This window comes from Silene latifolia, chromosome 9, assembly GCF_048544455.1.
Source record: "Silene latifolia isolate original U9 population chromosome 9, ASM4854445v1, whole genome shotgun sequence".
In the NCBI taxonomy this organism is placed as follows: domain Eukaryota; kingdom Viridiplantae; phylum Streptophyta; class Magnoliopsida; order Caryophyllales; family Caryophyllaceae; genus Silene; species Silene latifolia.
The window spans coordinates 467,560-481,804 of record NC_133534.1 but is presented as its reverse complement, the minus strand read 5'-3'; the positions used below and the strand labels follow the sequence as shown (position 1 = coordinate 481,804).

The following is a 14,245-nucleotide window of genomic DNA, read 5'->3' as shown; positions in this document are numbered from 1 at the left end:
TTAAATATTCACATAAGAAGGCAATTCTTTATATCTTGATCTTCCTTACCGTTTATCCCAAGATTAATCAACACTTTAAGACGGTCTTAAGCAAGACCAACTGTTGTATCATGAACATAATAAAGCGTACTCGATCTCAAGGTAAACTATCGCATTGAAGGTCGCGTGACATACAATAACGCCGGAGGATCGTTGTAAAGAAAGGGTAGTACTATATATTACGAACGTATACAACAGTCTTACACAAATCGAACTAGGTATAGCTTAAATGATTAGTTAGTGTTGTATCATAAATATAATTAAGTAATAAGTTACGCAAATAGTTGCACATTGAACATGGATTAATAAATGCTTATTAAGAACTGAAATCTTATCTATATAAATTCAGAAGACAATACTCAGTGTACAGCGCGCCACCTCATTAATGCAGTTTTTTTTTTTTTTTTTTTTTCTGAAAATCCATGTTACGGTGGGACCCATGAGTGAGCAATGTATTTAATTATTCAGATATCCGTCTTTTCAAACATGCGATAAATTCCGTCTTGCAACAAATTATATAAAATCATATTATGAAAATATTCTTCGAATTAATATTATGATAAAATTTTATACATTCCGTATAAATAAAATTAATAACATATACGAAGAAGTAATTACAAATGCGAGTAAATGTAATGGAATTACATAATTTTTAAATCAAAATAAGAAGAGGAGATTATCATTACCTTATATCACAAGGGAATTCAAGTTTGCCCACCTTGAGTGAGACATCCTCCACAAGACCAATTGGATATCTTACCGACCTATCCGCAAGTTGTAAAGAAACTCTTGCTGGCAAGAGCTCATAATCCCTCAATTTCTTGAAAATTTTGAGGGGCATAAGGCTAATACTTGCCCCCAAATCGCACAAAGGTCTCTCAATATGAACGGTCCCAATTGTGCATGCATGGTATGGAAAAACTCCCCGGATCTTCAAGCTTTTGGGGTACCTCATTCATTAGAATGGCACTACATTCCTTGGAATATAAACTCGGCATCTTAACTATCAGCCGCGCACACCGAAATTGGTAGGTGATAATGATAGGAAACCGAGTTAATATAGTCTTCAACAAGCTTTTAAAGCTATTTTTATTTTATTTTGTTACTCTAAAAAAACAAATAAATAAATTTTATTTTAATTTACAAGTGATTAAAAAAAATTTAATAAATTTTTTTTAATAATTTATTTAATAAATAATTCACAATTGTTATAACAAATATTGTTTAAATAATAACAACACAATAAGGTAAAAGTCGAAAAACTTTAAAATATGTTTTTTTAGGAAAAATAATCCTCTCAGATCTGTATAGAAAGTTGTTCATCACCGAGGATTTATGTACTTGGAGCAAAAATTCTGGCAATTTTACTATCAGTCTCGCACTTCGAATTCGGAAGATGACAATGACAGTCTCGCACGCATGATAAGATGTACTGTCTTAACTGGTAGTCATAAAGGTGATAGAGTGCATATTGCTCGACTAACACTTACTCCATCGGACACCAGTAGATTTCCGGTACGTTTCAGTAGAAGACAATTTCTCATCGCTGTTTGTTTTGCAATGGCGATAAACAAGAGTCAAGGGCGGTCTTTATCTCAGGTCAGCATCTATCTTCCAAGACCAGTGTTTAGTCATGACCAGCTTTATGTCGCACTTTCCAGGGTCACCCGAAAAGAAGGCTTGAAAATTTTAAATTGTGACTCAGATATGCGTACTTCTACTACCACTACTAATGTAGTGTATCATGAAATTTTTCAATTTTTAAAATAACTTGCATATGTTAAAGTTGATTATTAGATCATATTTCTTTTATCCGAATGTAAAGTTTTTTATGTATGCAATTTTTATTTATAAGAGTTGATTACATTATTTCCTTATAAACCAGTGCATGTGAACACAATTTGTAACAAATATAAACATTAATTATGTACATCATTGATTTAGACCAATTAGATAGGTACAATAAAAATGCAAAAACAAATATACAATAAAAAACATTAATATTGGCCCAAATACATACCCGTGCAATTTTGCACGGGTTTAAAACTAGTTTGTAGTAATAACTTGATAAAAGTGAGATCAGAGATCCGTTGGTTTCGCTGATAAATGAAATCAAAGTCTCGAAAACGGGTTTGTTCAAGGACATGCATGAGCTTGCCTTTGTATAGTTAGTTGTTTTGGTCGAGGCCACTCACGTAATTTATTTGTTGCTTTTTTCAAAGGAAATAAAAGAGGTTTTGATATCTTATTTCCTATTTGGTGGTATAAGATTTGACCTAGTTTCACTTTAGTGTTTCGAAAATTTACATAATTTTACGTTGGTGTCCTGAGATTTAGACTATTTCTCACTTTGGTTACTTATACATAACATTCTTAGTGTTTTATACTAAAAAATATATTTTAATTTGAACATGATAAATTAAGCATTTTTGCAATATTATGTTGATTATTCTATTTTGAATGTAACAATATATTTCACTTGCATTGTAATTAACTAAGATAAAAGTTGACTATTATATGTATTAAGTCACCAAAATGAATGAAATTTTATTCAAAACTTAGGTCAACAAAGTGGAAATAAAACCAAAATTTAGTTCACCAAAATGGAATTATCTAAACCTTAGGGAACCAAAGTGAAATTAACCCAAACCTCGGGATACCAAATTGGAAATTTTACTTACAAAATTTTATTCAATACGGACACTTTTCGTTACTTAAAAAAGACCTCTAACAAGCTGCAAGTGGGAGAGTAAACAGAGAAGAGATTGTAACTTGTAAGTCTTTTTAGAAAGACGGCCACATGCGATACTTATTACTTATTAGGGAGTATAATATCTTTGAAACTGATGACTACTTGATAAATTAAATCAGATTTGTAGGTCCGGTGTAGATTCTAGAATTTTAATATCGTAATAAAGATGCGTACTGTTTGACATTTTGTCAAATTTTGAGTGCATATAATATTTTGTTAAACATGTTTTGATTATAAATGCAAATATATTACTTTTGAGTTATTTATGGTTGTGATTAGTAACTTCAATTCTTAAAATGGAAATGGAAAAAAGGAGGGAGTAGTTAATATTACTCTCTATTAGAGGTGTACAGTGGCCGTGCCGTAGCGGGTTGAGGGTTAGTAGCCCAGGCACGACACGAGTGAAGGGCCGGGCTGAGTTGGTTTCGTCCAACTCGAGCCCAACTGACTTAATAGCAAGTGGGGTTGGGTCACCTTTATTTTTAAAAATTTTTAGTGTTGGACCGGGTGGGCCAAGCAAAATGCGGTACTGACCGATCTAAGGCGATGTGTGAGTTGTGTCGGCCTGACCCACTAGCTGCACGGGCCGCTGGAACTTGACTCGCGAGATTAGGCTCGACCGGAATGTCGCGCCATGATGCACATCTCTACACTCTACTACACCTGACAAATAGGTCAATTGGGTGGAGGTAGTTCAAGTGGGGGTTATTTCAGTTTTATAAGAATTCGAGTCAGGTCCAGTTAGATCGGATCATTTCTTGTTCAGCTCATTTCGATTGGTTATTATCAAGTTGTTTGGGTAATAACAGTGAGTGTGTGATAACAAACATTCGGGAGGGTTGAATAGGTTCTGTCAATTGGAATTTTGGGACAGATTCGGGCGTGGGTCAAGTTATTCGAGCTGGATCATTTGGTTCAGGTCATCACTTACATCAGGTCTCCGCTCTACTATCCATTTCAAACATTTCATGGTATTTTTACGATCTACGAGACGATACTTTGACCACATTTTTCCTTATTTTTATGAATATAACCAACGTTTCCGAATGTTACTATATCCACGGTTTTAGGCCGACAGAAAACCGAAATAAAATGTCTCAAAATTCACACTGAAATCCATCTATACCTTATAAAAATGACTTAGTGTATCAAAGTTGGCATTGGTTTCAAATATACATCTAGACCATACGATTTCCTCTAGGATTATTTCGGTAAAAATGAAACAATTTATATACTTCATTTTATGTTGTTTTTGGAGAGGTCTGAACATCTAATTAGTTTCAGAATCACCGAAAATCATCCGTTTTGTCTTTATGAAGGTTATTATCCACGGTGGCTAAGCCCCAAAAGAAAAAATCTCCAAATTCACGCCGCAATCCCTCTATACTATATAAAAATGACTTTAGGTAACATAAGTGACACATGGTTTGAAATAAACACATCTAGAGACCATGAGACTTTTCAGATCGTGCCAGTAATACACGAAACAAGTTGTACTATATTATATATTGTTTTTAGACTAATTCGAGAATCCGATCGATAATCGACATAATGGGCCTATAGACGAGGATTTAGAAAAATCTTTCAGGTTTCAAAATATCAGCAAAAATCATCGTTTCTAAAGCTAATCCACGAGTTTTGGGTCGAATGGGCCTGGAATAAAATATCTCAGATGTCGCATCATAATACCTTTAGAAACGCTCACGGTAACAAAATTGGCATATGGATTGAAATAACGTTATCCACGATTTTGGGCCAACTTAGTTTTTGATTTAAATTTCCCAAAATTAACACTGCAACCCTCTATGATATATAAAAATGACCTCGGTTAATAGAAGTAACATATTTTTTGAAAGATAGACATCTAGAAACCTTATGACTACTTTTTGGATCATGTCAACAATACACGAAACAAAAAGAAAGAAAATAAAAAAAAACGAAAAAAAAAGATGAAAAAAAATTGATTGTTGACGGTTTTTGCTCCTATATTCTTATTCTATATCTTATGAGGAGTTAATTTTATTCGGTTTGGTGAGTATGTATGTCAATCAAGGGCATTTGTGCTTAATTTTGATGGATTAAGAAGCGGATGTGTTTTAGTTGGTTTTGTTAGGATGCTAGCTCGGCTATTAACCTCACATTCCCAAAAAATGTTTTGCCTCTTCTTACCCATTACCTCACTTTTCCATACCTTTGTAAGCCCTCGGCTGTGACGGGACCTTATTTGGTTGGAATGTATGTGCACGATAGCTAGAATTGTCTATCAACCTATATTGCATGCATGTTTATGTGGGTCGTAGTTAGGTGAACGACTTCTTATTCTTTCTCTCTTACATATACTTGTTTACCCTTTGCTCCATGAGATAAGAGTGACCCCCGAAAGTCCATTATCAAAGGTCTTGCAAGGTTGACGCTTCAGCTTTATTATAGACATCTTATAACTTGTTTGCATTTGACAGTTTTTGCTATAAGTGTCGGTTTGCTTGCATTAAATTGGTTTAAGTGGGCATTTGTAGCTAGCTCTGAGTTTTTATTCCGTTCTATTAGTTAGTTGCATACTTGGGGGCAAGCAAAATTTTGGTTTGAGGAGATTTGATGCGTGCAGTTTATATAGCCTTCTTAAGTCTTATTTGCACGCATTTTTATGCGATTTCCGAAGTTTTATGCTACGACATGCCCCGAAGTGTCTACTTTGGTTTCTCTTGTCTTGTTTGGAGGAATGAATCAAAGAGAAGCGAAATCAAGCTTAGAACATGTTCCTATGCATGCATTTAGGAGATGAGCTGAGTAGGAGCTTGGAAACTACTATTTGGTCATGCGCGTAGAAGTAAAGTAGCTAGGCGAGCAAAGGAGGAGCTTCAAATTACTAGTGCCTAGTTTTAAGAGCCATATCTCGATTTCTACAACTGATATTCAAGTGATTCCAATTGGAGATGAAAGCTTATCCTCTTAGCTTTCAAACGCCATGAAAATCGCTTTTTTCCGACAAGTAACGAAGAATTAGCGGCCGTTTCAAGTTCACTGCGCGAAGCAGGAATTATGCATTGAAACCACTCGATCGAGTACCTTAGGGCTCGATCGAGTTCTTTTTGTGTTCGATCGAGTACTTTAAACCTCTCGATCTTGATTCTTGCTATCCTCGATCGAGTAGAGGAAGTCCTCGATCGAGAGGTTTTTCTTGGAAGTTTCCTCGATCGAGCTGTTTCGAAGTGCTCGATCGAGTACTTTGTCATCTGATGTGATATTTTCCTGCGAGAACTTATAAACTTAATATCTAATTATCTTATTTAGGAAAAAAATATCTTTCCTATAAAAGGGAGAGACTTAATTAGGTTTTGGACATTATTTCATTCTGCATTAGCATCTTCTGAAACTTTCATTAATCTCAAACTCTTGTCAACGTTGTTTTCATTTTCGGATCTCAACTTTTGTAATTTCCTTTCTCTCTTTTATTCAAGTATTATTTCTCTTTTGCACACTTTTATGTAATTTCTCTTTTGCACATCTCTTCACCATGTTTAGTATTGCTTTATTAATCGCTTTATTTGTTGTTATGCGAACCTAATTTCCTTAGTGCTAGGATTAGGGGAGCCATGATAGTAAAACAAAGATGCTTTAATTGGTTTAAGAGGTTTACAAGTGAGAATTGTTTGATAGGAATATAATTGTATTTATTAGGTTGAATGCATGCAACTGGAGTAATTAAACTGGTTAAGTTCAGACCTAGATCGGAAGATTGGAATGAACAGACCTGTTATGAACAATAGACTACTCTAATGAGGGCGGAAGCTAAGTTAGTTGTATTTTAGGGCGGATAGCGGAGCGGAAGGACCTTTCCTTTACCATTCTCACATCAGACCGATTGACCTTACGTTTAGCAGAATTGTGTGATGTCATGGTGAACCGACATCCTAGCATCTTTCTTTCTTTATTTGATCTCATCTTTATTTCACTTTGCTATTTCAGTTCGTTAGTTTAGTAAACGAGTAGATAATGACCGCCTCCATGTGGATACGATACCCGACTTACCTCTGCTATATTAGTTAGAGCCGATTGGTTTAATTTTGATAGGGTTGCGATAATCGTGTCATTAGTATAAAGATGTTAATTATTTATCATACACAAATATAATATAAGTATGTTATGGTTTGAAACTATTAAAAGATAAATAAATCAAGCTAGATTTCAAAAAATTATAATATCCCATAATTAATTCGATTTTATTTAATGCATATATATAATATATTTATATAAATTTATAAAACTCTTAAAATGACATGTCTAAATAGTAAAAGAGGTAATTCTGATAATGGTGAAAAGAATTGTAGTAACATTGGATATAGTAATCACTCAGTTGAATAGTTAAAGTCAACAATATCAGCAGGAGTATTGAAAGTAATAGAAGTAACAACGAAAGTAGTGAAATTATTAATATAAATACGGTAGTAGTAAAAGTAACAATAATTATGACGGGAATAGTTAAAGTAAAAGTAGTCACAATGTAATGAAAGTAACCATAGGAACAACGGAGAAAGTATGAAAAATTAGCAAACAATTCAATTTAAGAAAAATATTTTATTTATTTAAATATGAGTTTGATAAAATTAACGGGAATGAATATAACTGTAAAAATAGCGTGAGTAATCAAATAGTATTAACTTGAGATGTCGTGAAAATAATAATAATAAGGGAAAATTACAAATAACCACCACGTATTTGCGCTTTTTTACAAATAACCACCACGTATTTGCATTTTTACAAATAACCCCCAAACTTCAACGTATACTCCCCAATCACCATTCACCACCGTATTTTAACTCCGAGCATTATTTTTCTTATTTTCCGACTTGTTAAGTGACGATTTATACAAAATACCAAGATTGCCCTAATTAACTTAGACTCACTAATTTATTAACCAAATAACTTGTGAATTCATTCAATTACACTCTACCCCTAAATCCCAAATTTCTCATCTCTTTTCCCCAATTCATTAATTCGATTTTCAGATTCTCCCTCACAAATCAAATTCGAGTTCGGGACTTCAACCTCAAGCTCACCTTGTACACCATTACATCTCATCTTTTTACCACCGTTTTACATCACCATACACGCCACCCTGCTGCCCGATGTAGAACCCAGGAAAATGAATTCGGGTCATTAATTGACATCAAGAACTAAAGTGACGAAGTGAAGAAGGACCAGCCTGGGTTGAATCTGAACAGGTAATATGCGGCAATAATAGCAAAAAACGACGGCGGATGCTCCATTTTCTAAAGGGAGTAAAGTCACCCCAGCAATAGTAGGGGACATTTTGAGAAGGGTTGATAAGCTCTCCAATTAACAACATAAGTAATCGATATAACGTTTGTGATCAAAGAATTCATCACATATTTGTAAATCCTTCAATTTAATTGTAGGAGACATTTTGTGAAGCTTGTATTAATGGTGGTTGGAGGATGAAAATGGAAGGTGAGAAGTGAGAACAGATAAGCTTGTGAGAGAGAAATTGGAAATGAAATGAACGAATTGAGGAATTTTGGGGATTTAGGTTTAGGGTGTAATTGAATGAATCCACAAATTATTTGGTTAATGAATTAGGTAGCGTAAGACAATGAGGGTAATTTTGGTATTTCGCGTAAATTGCTACTTAACAAGTCGGAAAATAAGAAAAATAATGTTCGGAGTTAACATAAGGTGGTGATCGGGGAGTATACGTTGAAGTTCGGGGGTTATTTGTAAAAATGCAAATACGTGGTGGTAATTTGTAAAAAAACGCAAATACGTGGTGGTTATTTGTAATTTTTCCTAATAATAATAATAAATATTAACCGTGGGAGTAATGAATGTGTCTCATAATTTGTTGATATATTTTAACATTTCAGTATAAATGGTAAATGTGTGAGTTAACCAAGTCTAAAGTAGTTTTATTTCATAAAACATAAAGTTTAAAAATAAGTATAGGTAGCCCGTGCGGGCTCGGGCACCAAAACTAGTTCCCTACTGAATCGACATGGCAATAAGACCATTATAAATCACGATAATAGGATGATGAAATACTGTTGGATTTAACAATGTGAAACGTAGCCTTAAAATAAGATTTTGTTATATTTTCTACAGGGCCGGAGCTGCTAATTATGAGGCATATTCTAAGAATAATTTTTGGTCATGAATAATAAAAATAATAAGAATACAAAAATAAATGGAATATGAAGGCAAAAAAAAAAAATAATAACTAAAGTTTTGGTAAAATAATAAATGTAGCAAAATATTAATAAATCGTGACAAAATTCTATTAAATTGTAGTAAATGTGTATGTATTGGGTCACCCACATTAAAACAATAAATAGAATTAGAGGAACAGACCCTCCATACACGTAGTTTCATAAACCCTAATAATAACCATGTCGAATAAGGTTGATGAAAGAAAAGTTTGAATTTTATCTTCATCAATATTGGGCGTCTAAGGACCAGGATCTTGATTTTGATTTTGTGGGAGATGGTGGAAGACGACTCTGATGTAGTGCATGGCGGAATTAAAGTATACCTCCGGGTATGATGCTTTCTTACCATATATTTCAGCATCGAAGACTGTACTATAAATAGAATCACTAGGTATGAGAGGTAATGCCATTTGTTCAATTTAGCTTGTATCTGAGATAAAAGATGCTCAAATTCGTCTGTGTTTGGTTCAGTTACAAAGTCTATATTAATAGACGATGTGAAAAGAGCGTCGTTCACGACCGTCTCAGAATGTAGGATAGTCACAAACGAGTGTCTTCTGCCATTGACTGTAGTATATGGATATTCACCTAACAAATTATAAAGATATTTTAATGTGAGGGAGGAGCATCTTGCTGGCCAACAAAAAAAAAAAAAAAAAAAAAAAAAAGCGGTCGAGAAACCGTTTAAAGTAGATGATGGATTGTGAAGGTGACGAGCTACCAGGTTCGCTGGAAATGAAGCCGTGAAGACGACTTTTCCAGTCCCATTAAGACACAATAATCGTTGAAATATTTGATAGATGGAGAAGTCATCCAAATTAGGGTGACCACGAAGATGACTGTCCAGATAATTTAAAATACCTATGATAATGCCTTGTAATATGCCAACCGACTCTCGGGTGAGTCTCGAAAACCCTTTTTCTAGTGTAGTAAGTAGACCAGCGTACAACAACGAGTAGTACTCAATCTCATTGTCATCCTTAAATAGAGGGAAATCAAGTGGTTTATTGCCATGAGAATGATTCTGGGGAAATATACTTACGACGGGTCGAGTTGGGTTGCCAATTAATGCGCCTAAGTAATAGCGGGCGGAAGAAGGAGACGATACCTCTGTTTTTGGAGTTGGTTGGGAAGCTTCTCCCTTTTCTTCAGTTCTTGCCGAAACCACTTTTGGGTTGGGTTTCGTTGGAGGAAGAAGAAGATGCTTCAACTGTTTTTGGAGAGGGTGTAGGCTCAGCCTAAAGAGCTACAGCCTACAGGGTTTGCTTTTGGTTTGGAGGAGGAAGAAGATGGTGCATCTGGTATTTGAAAGGGTTTAGGCCAAGTCGGAGGAGATATTGGGTTTATTTTGGAGGGAGAAGAAGATGGTATAGGCCGAGCCGAATGAGATACTGGATTTATTTTGGAGGAAGAAGAAGATGGTTTAGGCTGAGCCCGTGGTTTTGTTTTGGGTGGTGCAGTCGGCTGATTCCCTTCTCGGGAGTTCATCGTGGAAGAATGTTGCACGAAAAATAAGCTGCCGGAACACCAATGCTTGAGAGGAATTGAGTTTTTTAGGTTTAGGAGAGAGGGAGGAAGGTTCTCGTCGTTTGAGTGTTTTAACCGAGGTTTTCTTTTCTTTTCTGAACCTAATTCTCACTCAACCTATTTTGTTGAGACAATTTATACACAAATTCTCATTTTGAACGGAAAATATTGATCTAACTTAAAGCTTAACACAGGTCAAGTATACTCATATGAGATATTGAGATGAATAAAAGAATATGGAAATACAAACTATTTATAACAGGTCGGTTCAGATTCAGGTTGATTGACTAATGAGTCGGGATATATCGCGTCTATATGCTTGATCGGGTCAAGTCTGGTTATTTGATTGTCAGGTTGAGTTTTTAAAATCAACACTAGTAATAATGTACTAATTTTATAAACTATAAATCATTTTTTCATAAAACCGCTCATGATTATCGACATTAAAAATTTACATTTATAAAGAGGTAGACAAAATAAATATACTCCGTAGTAGATTTCTTTGTAATATTGGGCCGTTTTCATATACCCATGTTGGTCACCAATCACATTATTGGGCCGTTTTCATTTGAATGGTCCTTCATAAAGTTCATAACAGTAACAACAATTGCAAAAGTAGTGTTGAAATAATCGAAAACTGAGCTGTAATGAACAAGCCTAAATAGTACTTCAATACCATCACCACCACAAAGTTTATCGTTCAATTTAATTATGTGTATATAGTTAAAGCTTATAGTCCTAATACACAAAGTTTTGATTGTGCATGACAAACTCTAATATTGGCATTAATGTTAAACGTGTGTTTGTGGGCAAACCATAACTCACAAGTCACAACCACTATCAAAAGGATTAAAAATGGAGAACATGGTCTACTTAACATTTTATTTTACTACTTCCCACGATTTCTAGTAAAAAAATGGGTAATTGGAATAAAAACTATAAATATTCCTATATTTTTACAAAAAAATATTTTAAAACAAATTATTTTAATATATACATTATCTAATATGGTTATATATGGACCCGTTTTGTATTATAATTGGGTAAAACCGTATTACACAATATAACTAAATAAGAAATTAATACATCTTTCTTGTATATTTTCTCATGTCGAGACAAAAGGAGCTTTGAATCATCGGTTTGCTTCAGGGGTGTCTAGTAGTATTAATTCTGTCAGATTACCTCCCAGCAGCAATACCATAACTCCATAAAGTCACAACTCAAAATGTCAGGCCCTTTACGTAGGATTCTGGTTCCACTATAATCTACACTCGCATACGAGGGTAGATAAGTTTGGTAGAACTATTGAATGGACCAAAAATCAGCCTAGATTTTTGGTTGAGGAGATTATTTTTGCTCATCATCAAGACTAACATTTAATAGGAAGCCGGAACTGACGGGTCTCAAAGCTAGACATGCAGGTGACTGACTCACTTCGTACTTTCATAGCGACTCTCAACAAAATATTTCACCTTGCAAAGCGGACGTCAAGGCAGTGAACCATTACAAAAATGTGTACATCATGTTTGTAAAAGTCGACAGGATCAACCATAATTAATTCGGGCAAAATTGGAGAGGTATGCAAGACTCCCCCTCATAAAGTTCATAACAGTAACAACAATTGCAAAAGTTGTGCCAAAATAACCGAAAACTGAGGTGTAAGGAACAAGCCTAAATACCATCACCACATTCATGAGTCCGGTAGACTATCGGGAACAAATTCAGGTACCTCACTCTCACCATCTTCCATTTGTGACTGTGAAACTGCTAGCTTGGCATTCTTGAATCGCCTAGAGCTTCTTAGTATCGATTTTATGTCCTGATCCTTGAAGGCTGACAAGCTGCAGGATAGTAAATTAGTAAAAACCCCAAATAAGACCCCTTCAAATTTTTGGTCGAAAATTAAACAACACGATTTCCACCAAGTTCTTCCTTGATATAGCGGAAAAGTAAAAAAAAAAAAAAGGATTTCAAGACTTAAACTTTCAACTAGTTTTCGAATTCAACACTTACTTCAAAGTCGTCTTCTCCCTTGCACTTCGACTACCATTAGATTCTGGTAAGATGTGAGCAAAAACAGGATTAGATAGACGTACAACATATGACCAGAATCAATTTAACAAGTACAGTAGATATCGCATCCAACCAAGTTATAAATTAGCAGGTAATCAATGCAATTCTTAACGTAATTTTCACCATGGTTCACATCAAGATAAATTCTCTTAACGTCGTTTCAAGTGTCAGCCCGTTAAGGCTGTGCATACCTCTAAACCCTCCAAATGCACAATACAATGAGGCACTGGATACCAAGAGGCCAACCTCGAAACACTGACAAGAAGATTAGGGATGGAGGGGAACTTACTTTGTTGCGATGTCACCACATCTCCTTTACTTTCTCCCTCTGAATAATCAGACGAGTAATCAGAAGAAGATAAATCATCAGGGGTTCTAGTGCTACCACTTGAATCATTTCCTTCAACTTCACCATCAGAACTGTCACTATACAAACCCCCAAATAAGCCCCCAAGTAGCGGCAATTGTTTCTTTTGTGGTACGGAACTCACAGGTAAACCCACATTTTTGTTTGCAGGTGTTTTAAATGCAGGCTCCTGATTCTTCTTGTTTAAAGGTGTTTTAAATGAGTTCTCCTGATTCTTCCTCTTTTGAACCTCCTTCATGTTTTTTCCCATATGGACCGTCTTGGCTGATTTCCCAGAAATCAAACTCGATGTTCCTGAAGACTTGCTTCCATCAACATCACTCTTTCCGATGGGGTTGTTTTGATCGAGGCATTCCTACGAGTGTTCACTGCATCGATTCTGAGGGAACTTGAGTGGTGGCTGTAGCTTCTTTCAAACTTGTTGATCTTGTCAAGTTCTTTTCCTTTGACCCAAAGAATCGCAGAGGTAGGCAGATCTTTATTCTTTACCTTCGCTTACTTGAACGCGGCTTTTCGGGAATCCTTGTCTCTGCTAAACTAGATGAGACTTCTTTTGGCTTGATGACTTCAAAGACTCGAATATTGGATGCTCTTCACGCTGGTCGTCCGATGTGTTGGGAATGGGGAGGATTCTCGTGCCAATCGACCCGAGAGTTCGATTCGAACATTATTCGAAGTTCAATTTCGGCTGAGCATTTCTTTCACTTACTTTACTCAAGTTCTCTCCACTAGACGGGGTATCTACAGATGTAGAAAGATCAAGCTTATTCGCCTTCACATTACTTAGCAGCTGATTATCTGATTTCCTTACTTCAGTTGAATCATCTCGACACTTATCATGCAGTGAGACTTTCTGTTGGACGTCAGCATCATCAACATTGTGACTCGACATAACATCATCAGCCTGTTCTACCACCTACGAAAAAAATGAAGTAGGTTAACATTGTGGCTGTAGCTGATCTGTGTTTGTGTGGTATATATTGTGGTATTTGCTTGAAAGTATTGACAACGGTTATTACACATAAACCCGTTGTCATTAGATAATACTATATTAACAACGGTTCCTATTGAATAATATGGTGCACGATATTATTACGATATCGTGACGATATTATTACGATCTTTGTGTATAATATCTCGTCTAACTTTAGTAGCATATTATATTATTTTGATGTATCTTTGTGTATATAAACAGAGCATTGTGTATCATATTCATCATCAATAATACCAATCTTTTCCATTTTCTCTCCTGCGTTCATCGTCTTC

At 35.2% G+C, this 14,245-nt stretch overlaps 1 protein-coding gene across 1 annotated transcript; it reads right to left on the bottom strand.

The window, feature by feature from the left end:
• Positions 1 to 11,967: 11,967 nt before the first annotated feature.
• Positions 11,968 to 13,513, bottom strand: LOC141598574 (uncharacterized). The gene is made up of 3 exons (XM_074418256.1): positions 12,902 to 13,513; positions 12,553 to 12,595; positions 11,968 to 12,380 (listed from the first exon to the last, which is right to left on the bottom strand). The coding sequence occupies exons 1-3, from the start codon at positions 13,227 to 13,229 to the stop codon at positions 12,230 to 12,232; spliced, it is 522 nt and encodes a 173-aa protein (XP_074274357.1). The 5' UTR covers positions 13,230 to 13,513; the 3' UTR covers positions 11,968 to 12,229.
• Between the last annotated feature and the right edge of the window lie 732 nt (positions 13,514 to 14,245).

Excerpts from the sequence above, each read along its gene's own strand:
- LOC141598574 (XM_074418256.1), bottom strand. The coding sequence starts at position 13,229 with ATGGGAAAAAACATGAAGGAGGTTCAAAAGAGGAAGAATCAGGAGAAC. Across the intron at positions 12,596-12,901 it reads TGTGGTGACATCGCAACAAA|AATCTAATGGTAGTCGAAGT; the intron begins GTAAGTTCCCCT and ends ACATCTTACCAG. Across the intron at positions 12,381-12,552 it reads AGGGAGAAGACGACTTTGAA|CTTGTCAGCCTTCAAGGATC; the intron begins GTAAGTGTTGAA and ends ACTATCCTGCAG.